Source organism: Equus przewalskii, chromosome 25 (assembly GCF_037783145.1).
Source record: "Equus przewalskii isolate Varuska chromosome 25, EquPr2, whole genome shotgun sequence".
NCBI classification, from domain to species: Eukaryota; Metazoa; Chordata; class Mammalia; order Perissodactyla; family Equidae; genus Equus; species Equus przewalskii.
In genome coordinates, this window is record NC_091855.1 from 43,009,993 (window position 1) to 43,032,615 (window position 22,623).

At 45.2% G+C, this 22,623-nt stretch overlaps 1 protein-coding gene and 1 long non-coding RNA gene across 6 annotated transcripts in view; one reads left to right on the forward strand and one right to left on the reverse strand.

Annotated features, from left to right (window-relative positions):
* The window catches only part of PPP2R5C (protein phosphatase 2 regulatory subunit B'gamma), a 140,461-nt gene that overhangs the window by 5,508 nt on the left and 112,330 nt on the right, over positions 1 to 22,623 (forward strand). For 3 of the 5 annotated variants that reach the window (XM_070593584.1, XM_070593586.1, XM_070593585.1), the window contains exon 3: positions 13,142 to 13,304. The exons of the other annotated variants lie outside the window; for them this stretch is intronic. In XM_070593584.1, coding sequence (XP_070449685.1) covers positions 13,142 to 13,304 — 163 coding nt within the window. The remainder of the gene's footprint in view (positions 1 to 13,141; positions 13,305 to 22,623) is intronic. 5 annotated transcript variants of the gene reach the window in all.
* On the reverse strand, positions 309 to 7,131 carry LOC139079339 (uncharacterized). The gene is made up of 3 exons (XR_011532900.1): positions 6,786 to 7,131; positions 1,555 to 1,871; positions 309 to 553 (listed from the first exon to the last, which is right to left on the reverse strand). It is a non-coding gene; the product is annotated as an uncharacterized lncRNA (long non-coding RNA).

The window sequence follows — 22,623 nt, forward strand, 5'->3', positions numbered from 1 at the left end:
TGCCGGTAGCCCTTCACCTCCTGCAGTTGTCACGAGCGCAAGTACCTCCAGACAGTGCCAGATGTCTCCTGGAGGGCAAAATGGCCCCCTGTTGAGACCACCGATCTAGAAAGACCCTTCTACAAAATACGTACATTTGCTTGCAAATCACACCTGGCACATATTCCTCTGAGTGTAATAGCTCCTTCCTTTAGAATAGCAGTGCTCAGGCGAAAGGGGCGCCAGCACCCCTTTACGCTCTTAAAAACTAGAGAGGATCCCGAAGAGCTTTGTTTAGTGGGTTATAGCTGTCTGATACCTTTCATATTGGAGTTAAAACGGAAATATTTTAAGCATTTATTACTTCATCTAATGATAACGGTAATACATCTATTACATGTTAACATAAATACCATATTTTTATGAGAAATAATTATTTACAAAAATTCGCTGAGAAAAATGGCATTGCTCTATGTTTTTGCAAATCTCTTAAATGCCTGGCTTGATAGAAGATAGCTGGCTTCTCAAGTCTGCTCCTGCATTCAGTCTGTTTTGATATCACAAGTCTTGTAGCCTGTGAAAAATTGACATAATGATGGTTATAAAGGCAAATCGTGTGTTAGTATTTTCATAAAAACAGCAGACCCAGAAAGGGTCTAAGGGACCCCAGCAAGGGTACCAGACCCCCGCTTTAAGAACCGTTGTAGAATCCTCTTCCCACCGTCTGTACTGTCTGTCTGAATCCTTGCGTCTTTTTAGCTTGAACTCAAGTTCGTTTATTCTGAAATTTAAGGGAAGCTTTTTCTCACTGTCTTGGACCATATTTTTTCCATATTTTAAATTTGAATAGCAGTTATTTGTTCTACTGGCTATTTATCATTTATGCTCCTTTGGACAAGCTGTAGGTACCTGTGACTTGCCTCCCACTCATGATTCAGTCCATGAGGACAGCGTTGGAACTTGACTCTGCTTTGCACTTGCCATATATGTTATAGGACCCAGAGTCAAGAAGTATTGTTGGTGGATTTTAAAAGTGCCCAGGGAGGAGCAGAACTTCAAGTCAATTAGCCTGCTGATTTTCCTGATAACTGTAAATTAGAAAGAACCAAAAAATCTCTTATTAAGAGGCTTATTTCTTTATCGCCTTTTTGATCCTCTAAGGAAATTTTAACTCAGAGTTTTCATTCAGTATAATTTGTTTTAAATCAATAGCATTATACTAAAACAGAAGATTGTGGTCATTAGGTCTGTTTCAAATGTCTTGTGAAAGTTTTAAGAAGAAGAATATTTGTTTTTCTTTTTAGTTTGCTTTTACATACCATCAGAGGTCACTGGTAAAAAATATAGTCTCTTAAGATCTTATTTAAATTAAAGCAATAGGATTTCCATTTCAATATAAGGTTTCAGTATGATCTTTGGTGCTTTATATTTCTTATTTGAAATTCATTTGGGGAATATTTCTCAGTAGTAGAACATACATGTTTTTTTAACATATTTTGTAAGTTAGTTTTGTTTTGAGCATCTCTTGTTCTGTGCAAGCACTGGGAAAGATAAAAAGAATGATATCGTCCTCACCTGTGAAGAACTGTTTTCTGTTACTTCTAAAGCATCACACCTGTTGCTTGTGGACATTGGGTGGCCTGGGGAGTAGCTTGGCCCCCCCGTTGAGTCGTACCACGTGGCCTCTGCATGGATGGGACGAGATGGAGCACATTCTTGTGAAGAGCCAGCTGGTGCTTTGGGTTAGGAAATCAGAAGCTTTAAGCCTCTAAGCAAACACAGGATCATTATTGAATCGTGGAGTTCCAGAAAGCGTGTTGGACCCAGGGTGTGTGTTGTAAGTCAAGCCAGCAGAAAGATCCATCAGCATTGCTCTTCTTCATCAGTAAAAGCTGCAATACATGATACGTAATTCTAGAAGGAGTTCGTCAAGGGAATTATATGAAATAATCTAAAGTTTCCCGGGTCGTGAGAGGAGTGCAGAGTCCCTGTGTTGAAGCAGCTTCGGAATGAATGCAAGCCCATAGCCCTCGGATGATGGTGGAGAGGTCGCCACCTGCATCTGGAGGAGCTGGGTGAGTCAGTCTGCCACCAGAGTGAATCATGGTGATATTTTCCTAAGTAACACGGAAAATTCTTTTGAAAGATTTCAACTATAAAAAGTCTCCAGTGTTTCCTTAAAACATTGGGTACCTGCCGAGGTCAGGGCACAGTGGCGTCTGGTTTGGCACAGCATTCTAGGTAATTATCTTGCATTTTCCTATCAGTGTTGTGTTAAGCAAGGACTTGCCGGCCCTGCTTCTCGGGCAGGTTTGAGATCACTCCTTGCAGGGAAGTGCTGCTTCCCAGATCCAAACAATGGTGTCATCTCCGTTTCCTCCACCTGGGGGAGTAAGAGAACAAGCCTAGAAATCCAACTGTCCAGGGAAAATAATGCTTTATTAGTTTGAGGACATTGGATTTTCCTTCATCTTAGGTATTTTTTTGGAGATGAGGTTTAGCGTGGCTCTGAAGGGGTGTTAGCTCTGACCTAAGGCTGTTGTTGCCCAGTGGGAAAGTCAGAGTACCTGGGAGCTCAGAGGTGTTAGATTTGCGTTGTCCAAGATGTTAGCCATTAGCCACATGTGGCTATTTAAATTAACGAAAATTACACATTAAATTTAGAAATTCAGTTCTTGTGGGCTGGCCCTGTGCCTGGTGGTTAAGTTCAGCATGCTCTGCTTTGGCAGCCTGAGTTCATGGGTTCAGATCCCAGGTGTGGACCTGCACCACTCGTCAGCCATGCTGTGGTGGCGACCCACATACAAAATAGAGGAAGATTGGCACAGATGTTAGCTCACAGCAAATCTTCCTCAAAAAAAAGAGGAAGATTGGCAACAGATGTTAGCTTGGGGCCAGTCTTCCTCACCAAAAAAAAATAAAATAAAAATTCAGTTCCTCAGTCACACTAGCCACATTGCAAGTGCCCAGGACCCACCAGTGGCTAGTGGCTGCTCTGTTGGACAGCAGATATTGAACATTCCTCACTTCACAGAAGGTTCTGTTGGACAGAGCTGCCTGAGACCCTAGCAGCATTTTCCAAAGGAATTCTAATGTGAGTGTATTTAACTTACTTTAGCTTTGTTGGCTATCACTCTTCTTAGTATGAAATATCAAATTTAAAGGTAAAGAAGGCATAAATTGGTGAAAGAGGAGGATGTGGATACCGTTAGGGAGAAGGGGAAGTGAGAAGACAAGGGAATTCCATGGGGAGGTGGGAAGAAGGCCCTGCTTCCCGCTTGGCCCGGGACCACCTGTGTTCCTGAGACCTACACCTGATGAACAGACAGGAAGTACCCTCTCCCTTGGGAGCAGGCCTCAGGAGACCCAAGGGAAACAACGTCTGTCTCCTCTTTCTTTTTAGACGTTTTATCTTTGTTCTTAGGTCAGAACACACATGGTTAAAAAATTAAAAATCTGTCCTTTCCCGTTTTGCCTAATCCACTGTCGGCCCTGCATCGCAGGCTGGGCTGCAGGTTCTCCACGGTCCAGATCTCGGGGGAGGCAGGAGTGTGTGTGTGTGGAGGGCGGGCCCTGGAGTAAGACGCCCTTTCTGCTCCTGGGAGTGTCCTTCCCGTCTCAGTCATTCTCTTTCACGTTGCCGGCTTCCCTCCAGTTGGTTCGTCGGTTCATGGTCACCCAGCAGGTACATTCAAGATCCTTCTGTGTGCTGAGTGCCAGTGCCGGCGCGGGGGTTCAGCACGGGACACTGCAGGACCCCTGCACTCATGCCGTTGGCTGTCAGTGAGTGCTGAGTGCACTGGTGTCATCTAGAGGCATTGGTGACATTTGGCGTGAGAATGTGTCACGCTTTGCAGAATAATGGCCCTGGGGCTTTCCAAGCCAGTTGCACCATCTGGTTATTGTGATACCAAAACTGTGCTCATACATTTCCAGACACCCTGGTGGGGCAGGACCACCTCTTGCAGCCTCTGTGCTAGAGACCGGGGAGGCTGCTTCAGGTGGTCAGGGACGGCCTCACCAAGCAGAGGACTTTAAAGATGAGACCTGAATGTGAAGAAGGAACCAGTGGTGCAAAGATCTGGAGAAGGGCATTCTAGCCAGAAGCAGCAGCTAGTGCAAAGGCCCTGAGGCAGAAGTAAGCTTCATGTGTCTACCGGAAAGAAGACCAGTTTGTGTGAAGAGAAGTCAGGGTAGGTCAAGCGGGAGGGATGAAGTCGGAGAGATGGGCACTGGCAAGGTCCAGTAGGATCTTGTCAGCAGCCGTCAGCAGGGTTTTGGATTTTTATTCTAAAGATGATGGAAGCCATTGAGGTGTTTGGAGCAGGGAAGTGAGATAATCTGACTTAAGTATTTAAAAAGATCTCAGTAGCTGCTGTGTAGGAAATAGAAGGGGAAGAATTGAAACAACGAGACCACTAGAAGACTCGGTCCTCTCAGATGCCTGGTTGCCATGTCCGCCCATCAGTGATGAGGCCCTAGCCCAGCTGGCCATGGGCTCTGGACTTGGGTGGGCTTGGCAGCTGACCACTTGCGTTTTAGGCCCTGAGCGGAGGGCTGGTTCTTGTGGCTTCTGACTCCTAAAGGCCAGAATGCAGAGAGCTTTGCTCTGAGGGCCAGCTTCACACTGGCAGCCTTAGTTTTTCCTAGACAGTCGGATTTCTTTGGAGAAAGCCTTTCTTCTCTTGGTAAACACCCGGTCCACCAGTCTTGTGCAGACATGCCTCAGTGGCTATGGACAGATCAGTATTCGGACCAAAAATTAATCTTCTTTTCAACCCCACATCTTACTCCCGCCCTTCAGAGTTTCTGAATCCTGAGCCTCCCGGGGACTTTGTGAGGGCAGGTCACCTGCTTTCTTCCTCCAGCCCGAGCCGTCTTCCTGGTTTCCAATCGCAGTTGTCTCTGCCTTGCTTCATCGGCCCCACCCCTCCGTGTGCTTTCTGCTCTCCAGACGTCTGTTGAATGCCCTTGTCCTGGGATGCACCAGTGACTCCCCATGCAGATCTTTTTGTGATTGAAAGTTCTAACTTTCGCCTTCCTTCATTATCACTCGCGCTGGGGCTCAAGAGGTTTGCCAGTTAGTGTGAGTGTATGATCCGCCTTGATCAGCAAAATCTCTTCTGTTTTCGCCTTACTTTCGCCTCTCAGCCAGGAATTGTTGGCCTAGTGTGGGGGTCAGGAAACTTTTTCTATAAGGGGCCGGATAATAAATATTTTAGACTTTGGTGGCCATACAGTCTCTGTCGCAACTACTCAACTCTGCTTTGAGTAGCAAGTGAGCAGCCATGGACAATATGTAAAAAAAATAGACGTAGCTGTGTGCCGATAAAGCTTTATCTACAGAAACAGGCAGGGAGCCATATGCGGCCCATGGGCCATAGCCTGCCTGCCTCTGGCCTAATGGAATCCAAATCAGGTTCAGTACCTACAGAAGCTATTTGGCAAGAGGCTGGGCACTGTTGCTACCCTGCGGGGCTCTGCTCAGGCTCTTTCTTACCTGAAACCAACAGTGGCTATGCTCTGTGAAAGACATATTCCTTTGTTTTTGTCTATTCACAATCTAGAAGCTATTGAGAGACCAGTGATTTGGCCTTGCCCAATTGAACAATTAAGTGTCTTACAGCTAGTTACGATTTTTTAGAATTACAGTGTTTGAATGGAAGGAAGAGGTACTTGTTTAGTATAGTGACCTTTATATGGGAAAATGTCTAGGATTGAGACTTTGTCACAAATCCACTTGCCTATTTTGTTGTTGGAATGAAATGTCTCACAGTTCAGAGAATTTAACAAACAGCCGTATATTTGCTGCCCGGGTTTTTTTTCACTCCGAATATATGGGAGTGTTGCTGCCTGGCTGCATAGGAGGTTGGGGGGTTGGGGATAACCGCTGGGCAGGGGACACTCAGGCTGGCTGCACCTCCTGTTAGAACTGCGACGGGCCACTGCTCCTGAGCATGAAGGGAGCCTCTCGAGTCCTGCTCCCTCTCCCTGCGGAGGAAGAGTCGGGGAGAGACTTCCTTTAGGCAGACGGTGCCCTTGCCCTCTGCACCTCCCTGAGTGTGAGCAGCCTGCAGCGGGGCCAGGCTGGGGCGGGCTCCACCGCCCGGGGCACCAGCACAGGGTCCACACCTGCCTGGGGTTGGTTGCTTCCCCTCCCCTCCTCTAAGACCCCACTGCCGGTGCCTCAAGCATGGTGGCGCCCCGCACTGACAGACCAGCCCTCCTGCAGCGCCCCCGTAGCTCTTCTGTAAAGAGGTCCTGGGAAGGGAAGGGCAGGGAAGGGCAGGGCGCGGCGCCCACTTCCTTCGTTGGCGTGGCTTCAGTTGGAGTCTCTAATAGTGTTTCGGACCGTCCGGAAGCCCCCACGTCCCACGTAGAAAATGCAGCTGCCTCAACCAGTCGGGGGCCCTGTGCTCAGTCAGAAACCTCCAGGGGCTCCCAGCTTTCACTGACTTCCAGTGGAAGGGACAGGCCAGCTATTTTGATCTGGGTTTGATATTAGACACTGAGTTTGATAAATAATTTCCCATCGTTGAGCCAAAAATAAAGAGGCTGAAGTAAATCCTGGGGCATCTCTCACCTCACTGAATGAATAGATAAAAACAAAACGACCCATAACCTCTGTCCCAGGAGTGACAAAAAAGGAAGAATTAAGCCTGGTTTAGATTTTACCCAAGTCAAGTAGCCAAACAATATCCTACTAATTTACAGAAACTTCTTGTAATTTCAAGATAGATAATCCGGTTTTTATTTTATGAGTAAACACCTAAAGCAAGGAAGCACACCTGTTGTTTATCACTTACGTTCAGCCAACATTCCTGCCTTCTCGGTGCCAGAGCACAGCCGAGCCTTCAGGAGCGCGCGTGCCCGCTGGCGCTCGCAGCGCCTCACTGTCGGCGACCGTCGGCTTGGCCTCGAGGAGCGGAGGCTAGTGAGAGGGTGGCGCCGCGCAGGAGTGGTGGGTTAAGCACTCGTGGCGTTGAGTCCTCCGTTCCACGCTGATTCCTCCCTTGCTGTGTGCCCGGCGCTGCCCCTGACAGTGGGGTTCATCACTGAAAAAACAGGCCCTTTCAGAGAGCTTCCAGGCTCCTCTTGGAGAGACCCCCATCCCAGTGCCAGGCGAAGAGAGCTGCACAGCCGTATTGAGAGGCCACTGGGGGTCACAGAAGAAGGAAGCTCCTGGTTCTGCTTGGGACGGTTGGGGGAAGTTCCCTGAACAAGCTGAAAATGAAAGACAAAATCTCTTTTTTTTAATATGTGATAAAATACACATAACACAAAATTTACCATTAGTGACATCTAGTACGTTCACAAGTGTTGTGGAACCATCACCACTGTCTAGTTCCAGAAGATTTTCCTCACCCCAAAGGGAAATCCCCTACCCATTAAACAGTCACTCTTCATTACCCCCTACCCCCAGCCCCTGGCATCCTCTAATCTGCCTTCTCTCTCTGGTTTGCCTGTTGTAGATCTTTCATGTAAGTGGAGTCATACAATGTGTGGCCTCTTGTGTTTGGCTTCTTTCACGTTGCATAATATTTTCAAGGTCCATCTATGTTGTAGCTTGTGTCAATACTTCATTCCTTTTTATGGCTGAGTAATATTCTGTTGTTTCGATATACCATACTTTGTTTCATCAGTTGGTGGGCACTTGGGTCATTTCCATCTTTGGCTATCGTGAATAGTACTGCTCTGAATATTGATATACAGGTTTTTTCCCAATGCCTGTTTTCAGCTCTTTTAGGTCTGTGCCTAGGAGAAGGGTTGTTGGGTCACATGGTGATTTTGTTTAACTTGCTGAAGAACTGCCAGACTGTTTTCTGCAGTGGCGACGTCGCTGTGCGTTCTCGTCAGCAGTGTCCAGGCGTTCCGGTTTGTCTGCATCCTCCCTAACACTTGTTTGCCGTTTTTGTAGATTACAGCCACCCTACTGGGTATGCAGTAGTATGTCACTGTGGTTTTTATTTGCATTTCCCTAGTGGCTCAAGATGTTGAACCTCTTTCCATGTGCTTATTGGCCTTTTGTGTATCTTCAGAGAAATGTTTGTTGAAGTCCTTTGCCCATTTTTTAATTGAGTTCTTTGTCTTTCTGTTGTTATTAGAGTTCTTAGTATATTCTAGATACTAGACCTTTATCAGACATATAACTTGCAAGTATTTTCCCCCATTCTGTGGATTGTCTTCACTTTCTGTGTGTCCTTTGATACACAGAAGTTTTTAATGTTTCTGAAGTCTAACTTAATTTTTTTTCTTCTGTTGCTTGTGCTTTTGGTGTTATATCTAAGAAACCATTGTCAAGTCCAAGGTCATGAAGATTTATCTCTATTCTTTTAAGAGTCTTAGGCTTTTAGCTCTTATATTTGGGTCGTTGATCCATTTGAGTTAATTTGTGTGTGTGGTGTGAGGTAGGACTCCAACTTCGTTCTTTCGCTTATGCATATCCACTTGTCCCAGCACCGTTTGTTGAAGAGCCTCTTCTTTTTCCATTGAGTGGTCTTGGCTCTTAATTCTATCCATTGATCTTATGTCTGTCCTTATGCCAGGATATTTTGATGGATGTGCTCTTTTAAAAGATCTTATAAGGCATGTCAGTGTGGGTCTTCTTAAGCAACGTATCACATGGTATCACATAGTCTCTGGCACACAGTCACGGTGGTTGGGTCTTTCCATTACAAAATTACAGAAGGGGGGAATTCTGAAAGACATTGGAGAGTAGAAATGCTCGGGTGTGGGGCACAAGAGAGGTGATGTCTGAAGTCCAGGGACTGAGTGAGGTCCGAGTTTGGCTCCACCACTCATTGCATGATCCGAGAGATGGCCCTGCACCCTGAGCTCGGGTTTCCTCATCTGTAAAGTAAGGGCACTGTGAGAGCACCTGGAGGACTGATGCGGTGGTGTAACAGCCACTCCGAGTGTTCCACTCCGCTCTGCCTCCCCACCAAGGTACAGCTTCGCATGGGGCCACTTCTGTCGCTCCCAGTGCCTGGCTGGGGGTGAGTTGGGGAGTCACGGGGACTGTCAGAGCACCCGTGGAGAATTCTCTGTGGGCACTGCCCCTTTTGGGCTCTAACCATTATATGTCCTGTTGGCCGCTGATGTTTGGAGCTGAGGAGAAAAATGTGTTCAGAATGTCTCCATTTCTCCAGGTCCTCCTCACCTCCCTCCAGAGTGCTTCTTGACAGGTGACCTCATAGTGTCTTCACACACACATAAGCGCGTGCGCACAAACAAAGCCGTCAGACTGAGAGCGGTCCTATCCTGTCAGACCCATCCTTCCTTCCTCTGTGGCTCCCCTGTCAGCAGTGAGCATGTTCAAACCCGTCTCCCAAACAATCAGAGACCCCTCCTCTGACCCTGTTGCCCCCGGTTCCCATGGCCCTTCTTTCTTCCCAACTCCATTTTTCGAAGGTGCTGTGGATACTTGGGTCTTCCTACTTCAGCCTCAGCTTCAAGAGCTTCTCCCGACGCCACTCCACGTACTGACCTCACCAGCCTCCACACCTCCATGTTCCCAAATCCAGCAGAATGTGGCTTTTAGTGGCATTTGACAGGGTTGACCCTCCTTCCTTCCTGAAAGACTTTCTTCCGTTAGCCTCCGTGATGGCACACAGAGCCCTGATCTTCGTCCTGCTTCTCTGGCTGTTTCTCCTGAGCCCCTGGATACCTCCTCCTTCGCCGCCTCTCTCCCCGCTTTACGTGCTTCTACTAGACAGTGCCTTCGTCCTGTGACTTCAGTTGCCACTGAGATACGTTGACTTACAAATTCTCATCTCAAATCAGACGAGCGTTTCCTGAGCACCAGCTGTGTGGCAGCCGGACTGTTCCAGGCTCTGGGACCTGGGCAAAGAAGGCAGAGGAAGACAGGTCACTCACCAGCCTTACTGTCTTCAGGGCGGGGCGGGACAGATGGTAACCAGGAAAATGAAGAAAGGGCACGTTAGCTGTTGATTAGGGGAGCAAAGGGAGGAGAGCAGCGTCATTCTGGAGGAAGTGGGAGAGGAGGCAGTTCAAACTCCTCATCTTGTACGTATTGGAATTGCCGTATCAGTACCTCAGACTCAGCAAATTCACAGTTGAACTTAGTCCTCCCCATTATTCTTTCCCATCTTGGTGACTTGTCCACCATCCGCCTAACTGCGTAAGCCCGAGTCCGGGAGTTCTCATCCCACAGAGCGGCTCTGTCAGCCAGCACTCTGGACTTCACCCCAGGTATCCAATTGTCTGTCTACCTGCCACTGTCCTGGTCCAGGCCAGCGTCTTCATCTCTTGTCCAGACAACTAGAAGGGCCTTCCTATGGATCCTTTGGCGTCCATTCTCCCCTCACTCCAATCCGTAGTCCACACTGGAGCCTGAGGGGCCTGTTGAAAAGGAAGACCTGTTTATGTCGGTGCCCTGCTCAGCCCTTCCACTGGCCTCCAGTTGCCCTTCGGAGAAAGGTCAGACTCTTGAACCTGGGCTAGTTGGCTCTGGGCACCTGGTGCCGCTCCAGCCTTCCAGGGTTCCGGCCTTCCTCTCTTTACTGCGGCCTGCAGCCACGCTGAGCCCCTTGGGCTTTCAGTGACGCCTGCCTGGACACGGCCCCCTGCAGACACGCACATACCCCACTTCTCTCCTGTAGGTCTTCCCACCGTCCTCAGAGAGGCCTTGCTGACCTCGCAGGTTCCTCAGTCTCCTGTGTCTCATGTGGATATGTGAACATAAAATTACAGTTGTGACAGTTACAGAAGAGAAGCATGGGGCTGAGGGAGCACGTGACAGGACATGGGAGCTGACAGCGGTGTGGTGAAGGCCTTGCTCTACATACGGGGAGTGGGGGGCCAGCGGAGCAGGGCTAGAGGCTGCCAGGCCCCATGGGAGGGAGGACGTCTGTGACCAGAGCCTGGGGGCTTTGTAGACCACCCTTAAACTAGAAGGCTGTGAGCCCTGGAAAGTCACCGGGTTGAATTAGCCTGGGGTGATGGGACCAGGTCTTCTTTTCTAGAAGCTCCCTGCCTGACCCAAGGACAGTGCTCTGGAGGGACGCCAGCAGGACCCACAGGAGAGGAGACCTCGGTGGCATGGAGTCAGCAGGTCTCAGGTGTAACTTTTTGTTTTCTCAGCCATAAGAAGCCTCACCTTAATGTGTCTCCCTACAGTGGGCTGTCGTCACTCATGGACTTGACTTTGTTTTATGAGTTTGCCAGATCACCCAATCGTAGTGTTAGATGCTTTGTTGCCTGGGATGTACAGTCCCTTCTCCTGTAGGGGTGGGAGCAGCAGTACAGCTGGTTTTGTTCATGTATGTACCCAGTTGCTCAAGGTGAAGTGTGCATAGCGCTGGATTCGGCATCATAGAAAACTGAAAAGGAGTTGTAAACTTCAGTCTACTAGACACATGTGTATACAACCTAACTTTTAAAACAAGTGCATCTTCTTGGAGTTGCTATTTGAGACTGGAGTAAATCCTGGGGTTTTCTCGGGGCATCTAGAGGAAGCCGAGCAGAAAACTCTGAACTTGGGGAATCCCGTGGAGGAGAGTTATGGACAGGGTTTTAAGGAAGAAAGACCCATGCTTTCACAATCAGGTGGAAAGAATGACAAATGTCAGGGTCAAGGCCCAAGAAAGCACGTTTTGAGGAATAAGCTACAGATTTGGGAGAAAAGGGAACCCAGATCCTCCCTCCTGCTTCAGAATTCCATCTGCGTGCAGTCAGTGTGGCATCTTGGAAAACCCCAAGGATTCTTAAGCACCTAATTAAAAAGTAAAGCAGCTCTTACTTCTTAGTGAAAATTCCATTCAAGGATGAGAGCAAATAGTTGGTGCTTGAGTCGCTGTGTCCTGCTCTCCTTGGCCCTCCTGCGTGGTTAGAGAAGGCTTGGCGGGTTTGTGTTTCCAGCACAAGTTGGATAGGCTTTTGAAAAGAGTGTGTGTGTGGATACAGACTCCATTTCTTTGGGCCGACTGGAGCGGGTGGGAGGAGTGAGGACGCTGCATGAAGAATCTTGACAGTCAGCAGTCACCGCTGCAGCTGTCAGCCGTCACTGCAGAGGGCTGAGCACAGCTGAGCTCCACGGGGCTCCCAGCTCGTCCCCTCAGGCCTGTACGGCCTGGGACGGCCGCCCCCACCCCCTACCCCCGCTGTGCTGCGTGTGCCCTCAACCCACATCCTCTTCTGCTTGAGTATCTGCTCTTCTTCCTCACCTTGCAAGTGCCTGCATGTTGTTGGATGGCCAGCGGTTGTGATGCAGTCTGGAGATGAGCACACTAAATCTGGAACCTGGAGATGAATGCAAGGAGAGAGAAGCGAGAAAGAAGAGCATTTCCTGAGGTGCAAGGAGAAAGTGCTGTTATGTAGCCTTTACTGATTTTTGAGGGCTGAGTGGTGAGCTAGCAGGGACAGCTGTCATTTGTAAGTTCTTCAGCTTTATTAGTTTCCTACTGCTGCTGTACAAATGACCACAAACTTGGTGGCGTAAAAAAACACAAACTGTTCTGGAGGTCAGAAGGCTGAAGCTGGAATTAGGGCACTGGCAGGGCTAGTTCCTTCTGGAAGCTCTAGAGGATAATCCATTTCCTTGCCTTTTCCAGCTTCTAGGGGCTGCCTGCACTCCTTAGCTCATTGCCCCTGTGTCTAAAGCCAGCGGCATAGCGTCTTCCAGTCTCTCTCTCTGACTCTCTGATCTCTGCTTTGTGGTTTCATTGCCTTTTCTTGTCTCATAAAGACCTGTATGATAACAGGGGGTGCAACCTGATAAGCCAGGATCATCTGCCATCCCAGGATCCTTAACCTCATCACTTCTGCAAAGTCCCTTGCCAAGTAAGGAAACACATTCCCAGGTTCCAGGGAGTAGGATGTGGGCGTCTTTGGAGGGTCATTGTCATCAGCCTGTATATATGTCCATCTATGTGGTAAATGTTAGGAAGTCAAGAGTTTGAAGGAGGATGTGAGAATTAGGTAAGGATGTGACTCTCGAAATCTGACATTACTGGCGGTGGGTTGTAGCCTCGGGCTGAGCGACCGTCAGGAATTACGTTGTCAGGAATTACGTTGTTCACGGCAGAGCGGAAGAGACTCTCACAGAGTAAAACTTTTATATGTATTTTCCCATATTCTAATTGTGCTATAAAATGTAACCGTTTGACATATTCATTTGTTTTTGTTTTTATTTTGGAAACAGATTCCCAGCAGGAAAAACAGCCTTGCTGCTGTCCCGTCTACAGTATCTAGTAAAATAAAAGTGCCAGTCCCTCAGCCCATAGTGAAGAAAGACAAGCGGCAGAATTCTTCCAGGTTTAGTGTCAGCAATAATAGAGAACTTCAAAAGCTACCATCTTTAAAAGGTAATTTTTACTGTTTGTCTTGTAGAAGTTGAAGTTTTCCCTTTTAGGGGAAGTAGCACCGTTTGGTAGTTTGCTGGCTTCTCATGCCTCTGCTCTGTTTATGTTCCGTGGGGTCATCTTTTCTTCTTTATTGAGTTTCTTTAGACTGGATGCCTCTAACTTGTTTACCCAACTAATATTTCAAATTCCAGAGCTATTTAAGATAAAAGTATAATCGGGAATGTATTATAGATGTAATACACTTTAAAAAAAAGAGGAAAGACTTTAAATGTTTTCCTGTTAATTGTAATTAAGCTAGCCAGTTTTTCTTTTCAATAATTCTTCTCTTTCATTTGTCTTAGAATTTAGCAATTGAGAAAGGAGTTACTACAAGTGGAGTAATTGTGAAAGTGTGCTAGAGCCTCTCTGTTTTCTGCTCTTGGAGTGAGCACTGTAACCAGAGTCCCCTGTGGGCTTTCTCCCTGTGAGTCACATGGGGATTACCTCTACCCAGGGCTTTCCTATTTGAGATTAGTCAGGGAACAGTACTCTTTGATTCCAATTTCCACCGAAATGGCGTAGTCGGCCCTTTCCATCTGGGGGTGTTCAGTCCCTAAAAGTGCTCCCCTAGGAGATTTTGAGGTTGAAGTACGTAAAACCTTATCAAGGAAAGTAGGGTAAGGACCCCGAAGTCAAATGTGAACCTCTGAAGACCTTTTATTTACTAAAACATAAGACTAGTGTATTAAAACATCAGACATTTTTCATATGTTAAATTCATAACAGTGGGTCTTTTTTTTTTTTTTGAGGAAGATTCGCCCTGAGCTAACATCCTTTGCCTCTCCTGCTCTTTTTTTGCTTGAGGAAGATTAGCCCTAAACTAGCATCTGTACCAGTCTTCCTCTACTTTGTATGTGGGATGCCTCCACAGCGTGGCTGATGAGTGGAGTAGGTCTGCACCCGGGATCCAAACCTGTGAACCCCCGGCTGCCGAAGCGGAGTGCATGGAACTTTACCCACTCGGCCATGGGGCTGGCCCCCACAACAGTGGGTCTTTTACAATTAATTTCCATCTCATATAAACTCAGAGCAGAAAGTTGATCGTCTTTACAGGTGTATTCCAGTGCCTTCCACACTGCAGGACAGATAGCAGGAACTCAGTGCAGAAGGGCCAGATGTTCGGGGGAAGGAGTGATGGAGAGCAGGAGGGATGGGTGGAAGGGTGGATGAAGGGAGGGACTTACAGATCATGGATGCGTTTCCTGCCCCTTGCTTGCTGGGAATCCAGGCTCTCTGCTCACTGCACTGTACAGGACTTGTGTCTGGCTTCTATTTGGTTCAGCTTTGTGGCAGGTAATGTGCATACTAAGTCGTTTTTGAGGAGTCTTCCCCTGCCTAATGGTCCATGCCTTTCTGGTGCTACTCCTTCGTTCATCAGATATTGTGTTGAGCACCTACAAACCAGGCCCTGTTCTAGCTACTGGGGGTACAGCATTAAACAAAACCAAGGGCCTGCTCTGCTGGAGCCAACATCCTATTCCAATGGTAGGAGACAGACAGTGAGTGGGGAGAGGAACACACACACATCACTCCCCCTGCCAGTACCCCCGGAGGTTCAGCCGGAATACTTGGGATGTCTGGGCTGGAAAAGGTTTCCTATAACCATTCCTGAGCCTTCACAGTCCAGCCCTGTCCCTACCTAATACCCATCACAGCTGGAGCTTGGCTCCTGCCCCTTAGGGGATGTGCCCCGCCCTCCGTGCACCACGCAGAGCTGGCCCTTCCACTGTTCCCAGGATCAATTCTCTGTTGTGCATCTGCATATCCAGGAGAATTTCACACTGGTCAAGCCATGCCCCTCACTGGTCTTGTTTGATAAATCTTTCTTGGCTATTCTAAAACATTAGTTCTTCTGTATATATGTTCAAATAATTTTGTGTAGTTGAGGAAAAATAGGAATTGATTGGAATTACGTTAAAGATGTGTTAATTTGGGGAAGATTGATACTTTTATGAGACTCTTTTCCCTTCTAGGAAGATAGTAAATCTTCTCCACTTTTCTGGGTGTTGTTTTCTGACTTTTTATAAGATTTTATGATTTTCCTTTGCATTAAATTTATTCCTAAGTGCTTTATAGTTTTTGTTACTCTTATGACTGGGTTATATTTTTTCCATTTCTGCTTCTAATTAGTTCTTGCTAATCTAATGAAAAACTGCTGATTTTTAAATATTAGTCTGTCACCTTACCAAATTTCCTTATTAACCTTAGTAATTTTTTTTACTAGAGTCTGCATATATAGTCTTGTCATTTGTAATTAGAAACTTTTCTCTCTCTTCCAATATTTATACCAGCATATACTAGTTATTTTCATTTTGTTAGCTGGAACCAATAAAACATAGATAACAGGGGAGAACAGGCCCCCTGCTTTCTCCCATTTTGGTGAAGGCCTCAGCATTTCCTTGTTTGATGTGAAAACGGCTCTTGGTTCTGATAGCTCGCCTTTGCCCTGCTGCCGATGTTCCCTGGTCCTCCTCCTCACAGCTCTTCCTGCCTCCCATCCTGGCTGGTTGGTGCCGCGCTCGTGCACTACTGCTGACTTCTATGAGATGCCATATGATTTTTCTCCTTAAGATGTTAATATAATAATTGCTGTGTTGATAGATTTTCTGGTTTTGAACTACCCTTGCATTACTGGGCTAAACCTCAATATGGTTGCAAATGTGACTTTTACACAGTAGTGGGTTCAGTTTGCTGATATTTGTTAGAGTCTTTGCTTCTGTATTTACTACATGAAGCTGGTCTATAGTTTTCTTCCCTTTTTTTGTTCTACTGTATTTTATCAAATCTAAGATGCCCTTTGCGCTCTTTCGTGAGGGTGGTCTGTAGGTTTTTACGCCGCTCTCACGCTGCCGTCTGCTGGCAGGGATTGTAAGACGCACTCAGGTTTCAGCAAAAATCAAATCTCAAAGTCATGACAGAGGGTTACAAGGTTGACTGAGAACTCAGCTGGGCCTGGTGCTTTCCTCAGTGATAAATCTGTAGATTCCTTCCATGTTGGGTCAAGTAAGGGTAGGTCATGTATTAACTTGTACATTATGTTCTTTAATCAGTCTTTTAATTTCTTCCACATCTGTGGTAGTGATGTCTCCCTGTGAGCTCGTTTATTCCTTTGATTATTTTGTTTTCAGTATCGTTAATTTCTACTTCTATCTTTAATTACTCTTCTGTTGTATTCTTTACCTCATTTATTAAGTTGTATACAAAGTTCACTTCTTTTTAGTTTGTTTTTAATAATAAAAGAATTTAAAGCTGTGTATTCCTCTGAGTATAACTCCAGCTTCATCCATAGATTTTCTTTCTTCTCTTTTTCAAATCATACCTTTTTTTAGAGTTTTATTGAGGCATAATTTACGTACTGTAAAATTCACTCACTGTAATTGGAAATTTTAATTATTTTAGTAAATGTGTAGAGTTGTGCAACCATCACCACAGTCCGGTTTTGAAATATGTCCATGACCCCCCTAGAAAGTTACCTTGTGCCTGTTTGCTGTCAGTCCCCACTCCCATCCGCAGCTCCAGGCAACCACTGGTCTGCTCTCTGTCTCTCGATGTGCCTTTTCTGGACATATCATATAAATGAAATCGTGCAATATGTAGTCTTTTACATCTGTCTCTTTCACTTAGTATAATGTTTTGAGGTTCATCCACGTTGAGTAGTTTGTTTCTTTTTAATGCTGAATAATATTCTATGAGATGCATATACCACATTTTCTTTATCCGTTGACCAACTGGTGGACATTTGAGTTGTCTTTTGGCTGCTGTGAATAATGCTGCTATCAACATTCACATACGAGTCTTTGCTTGAACGTGTATTTTCATCTCTCTTGGGTAGATACCTAGAAGTGGAATTGCTGGCTTGGATGGTAAGGTTATGTTTAGCTTTTTAAGAAACTGCCAAACTATTTTCCAAAGCCATTACACCATTTTACATTCCTACCAGCAGCGTCTGATAGTTCCAGTGTGTCAGCGTTCTTGCCAATACTTGTTATTGTCTGTCTTTTTGATTATAGCCTTTCTTGTGGGTGTGTAGTGGTATCTCCTTACGGTTTGATTTGCATTTCCCTAATGACTTCAGATGTTAAGCGTCTTTTCGTGTATCTGTTAGCCGTTTGTATACCTTCTTTGATGAAATGTCTATTCAAACCTTTTGCCTATTTTTAATTGGCTGTCTTATTACTGAATTATAACGATTCTTTATCTTTATGTAATCTGGATAGGAGTCCTTTATCAGATACGTGATTTGCAAATATTTTCTCCCTGTTTGTGTCTTGTCTTTTTATCCTCTTACTGGTGTCTTTGAAGCCCAAAAGTTTGAATTTTGATGAAGTTCATTTTATGTGTTTCTTAAAGATTTTGCTTTTGGTGTTGTATCTCAGAACTCTTTGCTTAACCCAAGGTCACAAAGGTTTTTTTCCTGTGTTTTCTCTAGAAGTATTATAGTTTTAACTCTTATATTTAGGCCTAAGATCTACTTCAAGTTAATTTTGCGTATAATGTGAGATAGAAGTCTAAAATTCATCTTTTTGCATGTGGATATCCAGGTGTCTCAGCACCATTTGTTGCAAGAGCTATTTTTCCCCATGGAGTTGCCCTGGCACCCTTCTCAAAAACCAATTGACTGTAAAGGTAAAGATTAATTTCTGGACTCTCAATTTTATTCCATCAATATACATGCCTACTTTATGCCAGTACCACACTATCTCATTTTTTTAATTTGCATTTCTATGATGAGGTCAGGTACCTTTTAAAATGTTATTGGCCGTTTTTCTTTGGGCTGCCTGACATCATCTTAATTTTTTTAAAGAGTGTTTATTCTGGATATGAACTCTTTGTTGGTTATACGTGTGTTACAGATACCTTTTTCCACTATAGTTTTTCTTGTTCATTTTGGCCCTTCTGCTGAGGTGGTTCAGTTTATAGGTAATTGATGATGGATGAGCTGGGCACCTGTTCGTAGGTTTATCAGCTATTTGGATATGTTCTTTTGTGAAGTGCCAGTTTAAGTCTTTGGGCCCGTCTTTCTATTGGGTTGTAACAGTTAAAAAAAAAAACAGATTTGTAGGAGTTCAGATATAGGAATTGCAAATTTTCTTCTAGTCTGTATCTTGAGTTTTCTCTCTCAAAGACATTAGCACTTTGAGAGTCCTTTGTATGTCCTGTTTAATAAATCCTTGCCTTCCACGAAGTAATGAAGATGTTAGCCTATGTCTTTTTTCTCTAAAACGTTATTTTACCTTGGACATTTAGCTTGCAATCCATGTGAAATTGATTTCTTTATCTGCTGTGATGTTAGAGGTCAAGATTTCGTTTCTGCCCTGGGGCTCTCCGTTTGGCGTGGTGCCTTGTGTTGAAAGAATCCTCCTTCGCTCACTGCAGTGCTGTCTCTATCATCAGTAAAGTACCATCACTGTGTGGATCCGTTCCTGGGCACTATATTCTTCCCTTATTTTGTCTCATCTCACGTCCATACGACACTGCAACATGCTAGTAGGTCTTGATATCTGGTAGTGTACGTCCTTCAGCTTTTTCTTAAAAATTGCCTTGGCTCTTTTCATTTCCAAATTAGTTTTAGAATCCGCTGTTTCTCTAAGAAGTCCTGGCTTCTTTCGGTGGGGAATGTATTTCAAGACCACAGTCTGGTGCTAGGGTTCTTGTTGGGATGGTCATTGTTTACAGGCCTGTTTAGTGGACCAAACCAGAAAATACAGCACGTCAGGAATTCTACTGCTCCTTTCCGCTCAGATTGAGGTTTCTGAGGCGTTTATTTAGCTGCTTCTGTCCTGCATCTCCTTTTTGTCGCACCAAGATTTCTGTTTCTCAAGGACATCAGGGAGAATAGAACTTAAATATCAGACAATTATTCATTTACTTTATCCCACAGTATATTCTCAGAAGAATAATAGTAACACTGTGACCAAAATGATGATCGAAAGATTAAAATTCTTTGCGTTTTCTCATTTTCTTCTGCCTCACCTTTTTTATAGTTTTGCGCTCTCCCTCGTTGGAGCACACGGCCGTCACAAACTGTCTTCTCCTCTCACTTTCCTCGTTACACCTAGATCCCCATGTAAACACAGTGTGAGCTCCTCACCCGTCTTCATGCCGACACTCCCTCTGGGATTTTGGTCTTTTGAACCTTGCCCACTAGTAGATTTCTACTTCAAACTTCAGAGACTGTTTGTCCGGATAGAAAATCCTTGGCGTGTGTTTTCTTTACATAAGTATCTTAAGGATGTTACTCCATTTCCTTCTGTTATAAAAAGCATTGCTGGGGCCAGCCCAGTGGCATAGCAATTAAGTTTGCACACTCCACTTCAGCTGCCTGGGGTTTGCTGGTTCAGATCCCAGGTGTGGACCTATGCACTGCTTATCAAGCCGTGCTGTGGCGGCATCCCACTTATAAAATAGAGGAAGATGGGCACAGATGTTAGCTCAGGGCTAATCTTCCTCAAAAAAAAAAAAACAGGCTGGCCCCGTGGCCGAGTGGTTAAGTTCGCGTGCTCTGCTGCAGGCAGCCCAGTGTTGCGTTGGTTCGAATCCTGGGCGCGGACATGGCACTGCTCATCAAACCACGCTGAGGCAGCGTCCCACGTGCCACAACTAGAAGGACCCACAACTAAAATATATACAACTATGTACCAGGGAGCTTTGGGGAGAAAAAGGAAAAAAAAATCATCTTTAAAAAAAGAAACAACATTGGTGTAAGAGTCTGATGTTGGTTTAATTTTCTTTCCCTTACAAGTTACTTGGTCTGTTTGCTGTGATGCCTAAGTAGTTTTTTTTCTTTAAAATCCAGTAATTTCAGTATATATCAATCTGGGTTGATTTTCCTGCATACGTGTTATGGTCTTTCAGTATGTAGTACCAAGTCTCTTTTTTCTTGGATTATTATTTTGAGGATTTGTTCTGTTCCCTGTAGTTTTCTCCTTTGAAGACTCCCATTATATAAATACTGAATTTTCTCTTTGCCTCTTTTTATATTTGTTGTTTCTTTCTCTGTCCTTTTCATTTCTTTTTTATTTAAATTTTTTTCTCCTTTTCCTGTACAGTCGTGCTCCACGTAACGATGTCTTGGTCAGCAGCAGACCACGTACACAGCGGTGGTCCCATAACATTAGTAACAAGAGCCTAGGTGTGTGAAAGTACACTCGGTGATGTTTGCACAACCATGAAATTGCCTAACAGCACATTTCTCAAAACGTATCCCCATCATTAAGGGTGCCTGACTGTACTGTTCCTTGTGAGGCATTTTATGTTGTGCTTATTTGCTCTTGTGTTCCTTCCAGTTAATCTTCATTTCTGAAATTATTTTTCTTTTATTTTTAGTTCTTTACAGAGTTATTACCTATTTCTGAGTTTTCCTATTAAAGATTTATGTAGTCCTTTCACACATTATATTATTCCTTTAATGTCTTTTGACTCATCTTGAAGCATTTGGCTGTGGTTTTTAATGTCCTTTGTGGGATGTCTTTCTGGCGTGCTTTGACTGTCTGCAGAGATGTCATTCTGTTCCCTGGTCTCTTTTTCCTTTAATAACTGTGCGAGACTTGACTTTGATCCCTCCTGTTGCTCAAGTGTGTGTGAAGTTAGAGAAGAAGAACTTGGCTCTAGAGCTCTAGCTTCAATTATTTTTGTGAAATTTTCAAAAATATGGCACCTCCCGCCCCCTTTCTTTTTTGGTAAGGAAGATTGGCCCTGAGCTAACATCTGTTGCCAGTCTTCCTCTTTTTTTTGCCCCTAACCAAAGCCCCAGTACATAGCTGTATATCCTAGATGTAAGTCCTTCTAGTTCTTCTATGTAGGATGCTGCCACAGCATGGCTTAATGAGCAGTGTGTATGTCTGCACTCAGGATCCAAACTGGTGAACCCCGAGCCGCTGAAGCAGAGTGCATGAAGTTAACCACTCTGCCACCAGGCCAGCCCCACAGCTTCCTTTCTGACTGCCCTGATTCACTTGTCTTGCCCCGCTTCTGTCTGGATCTGTTTTTTCCATTTCCTGTACTGCTGTTCTATTTGGATTCTCTTCCCAACAGCTTCTCCCCAGTGTGGCCTAGTTCTGGAAGGGATCTTTGACTACTGAGTTTTCAGGGTTCCCAGGGCCCTTCAGACTTGACTGTGGACTCTTTGCTCTCACCCACTGGAGGGTCCAGACCCCTTCTGTTTTCAGCTGCTGTTCTCATATGGGCTCACCCAGCTCTCTGACTGCTTCCCACCTGGTTGTTTGAGCTCTCAGGTCCGTAGGACGTCTCTTGCTTCTCCCTGCCGTCTTCCTCACAGACACTGACAGCACGCAGGTGTTGTGGCTGCTGGTGGTCTATCCCCATACGCTCACATGTCAGTGGGGACACATTTTCTCCTAATTTTGTCAGAGATGTTGGCCATGTGCTTTTGGTTTTGCCATCTTAGTTGCTCTGTATGATTTTATGCAAGAATTTGGAGAGATTTAAAAAACCATGCCACACTTTTTTCATAATTGCCGGAACTTGGAAGCAACCAGGGTGTCCTTCAGTAAGTGAATGAATAAACAAACTGTGATACATCCAGACAATGGAATAATATTCAGCAATGAAAAGAAATGAGCTTCTGGGCCATCAAAAGACGTAGAGGAACCTGGGCTGCATGTTACTAAATGAAAGGAGCCGATCTGAGTATGCTTCTCACTATGTGACACTCTGGAAAAGGCCAAACGATGGAGACAGTAAAAAGATCGTAGTTACCAGGGCTTGAGAGGAGGAAGAGAGGAATAGATGGAGCACAGGAGATTTTTAGGACAGAGAAACGATTCTGTAAGATACCATAATGGTGAATACATGGCATTTTGCGTTCATCAAAACCCACAGAATGTACAATACAAAGAGTAAACCGTAATGTAAACTGTGGTCTTTAGTTAATGATAATGTATCAATGTTTGTTCATAAGTTGTAACAAATGTACCACATTAATGCAAGATGTTAGTAATAGGGGAAACTGTGGGAGGGCAGGGAGGTATATGGGAACTCTACTTTACATTCAATTTTTCTGTAAACCTAAAAATTGAAGTCTGTTAATTAAAAAAAAAAGTGGTTGCCAGAGGCGGGGGGACAGAGGGTGAGTGAAATGGGTGAGGCGTTCAAAAGGTACAAACTTCCAGTTATAATAAGTCAGTCCTGGGGATGTCATGTGCAGCAGGCGACTGTAGCTAATAATTCTATATTGCGTATTGGCAAGTTCTTAAGAGTAGATCTTAGAAGTTCCCATCACAAGAAAAAAAAATTCCATAACTATGTATGGTGACCGATG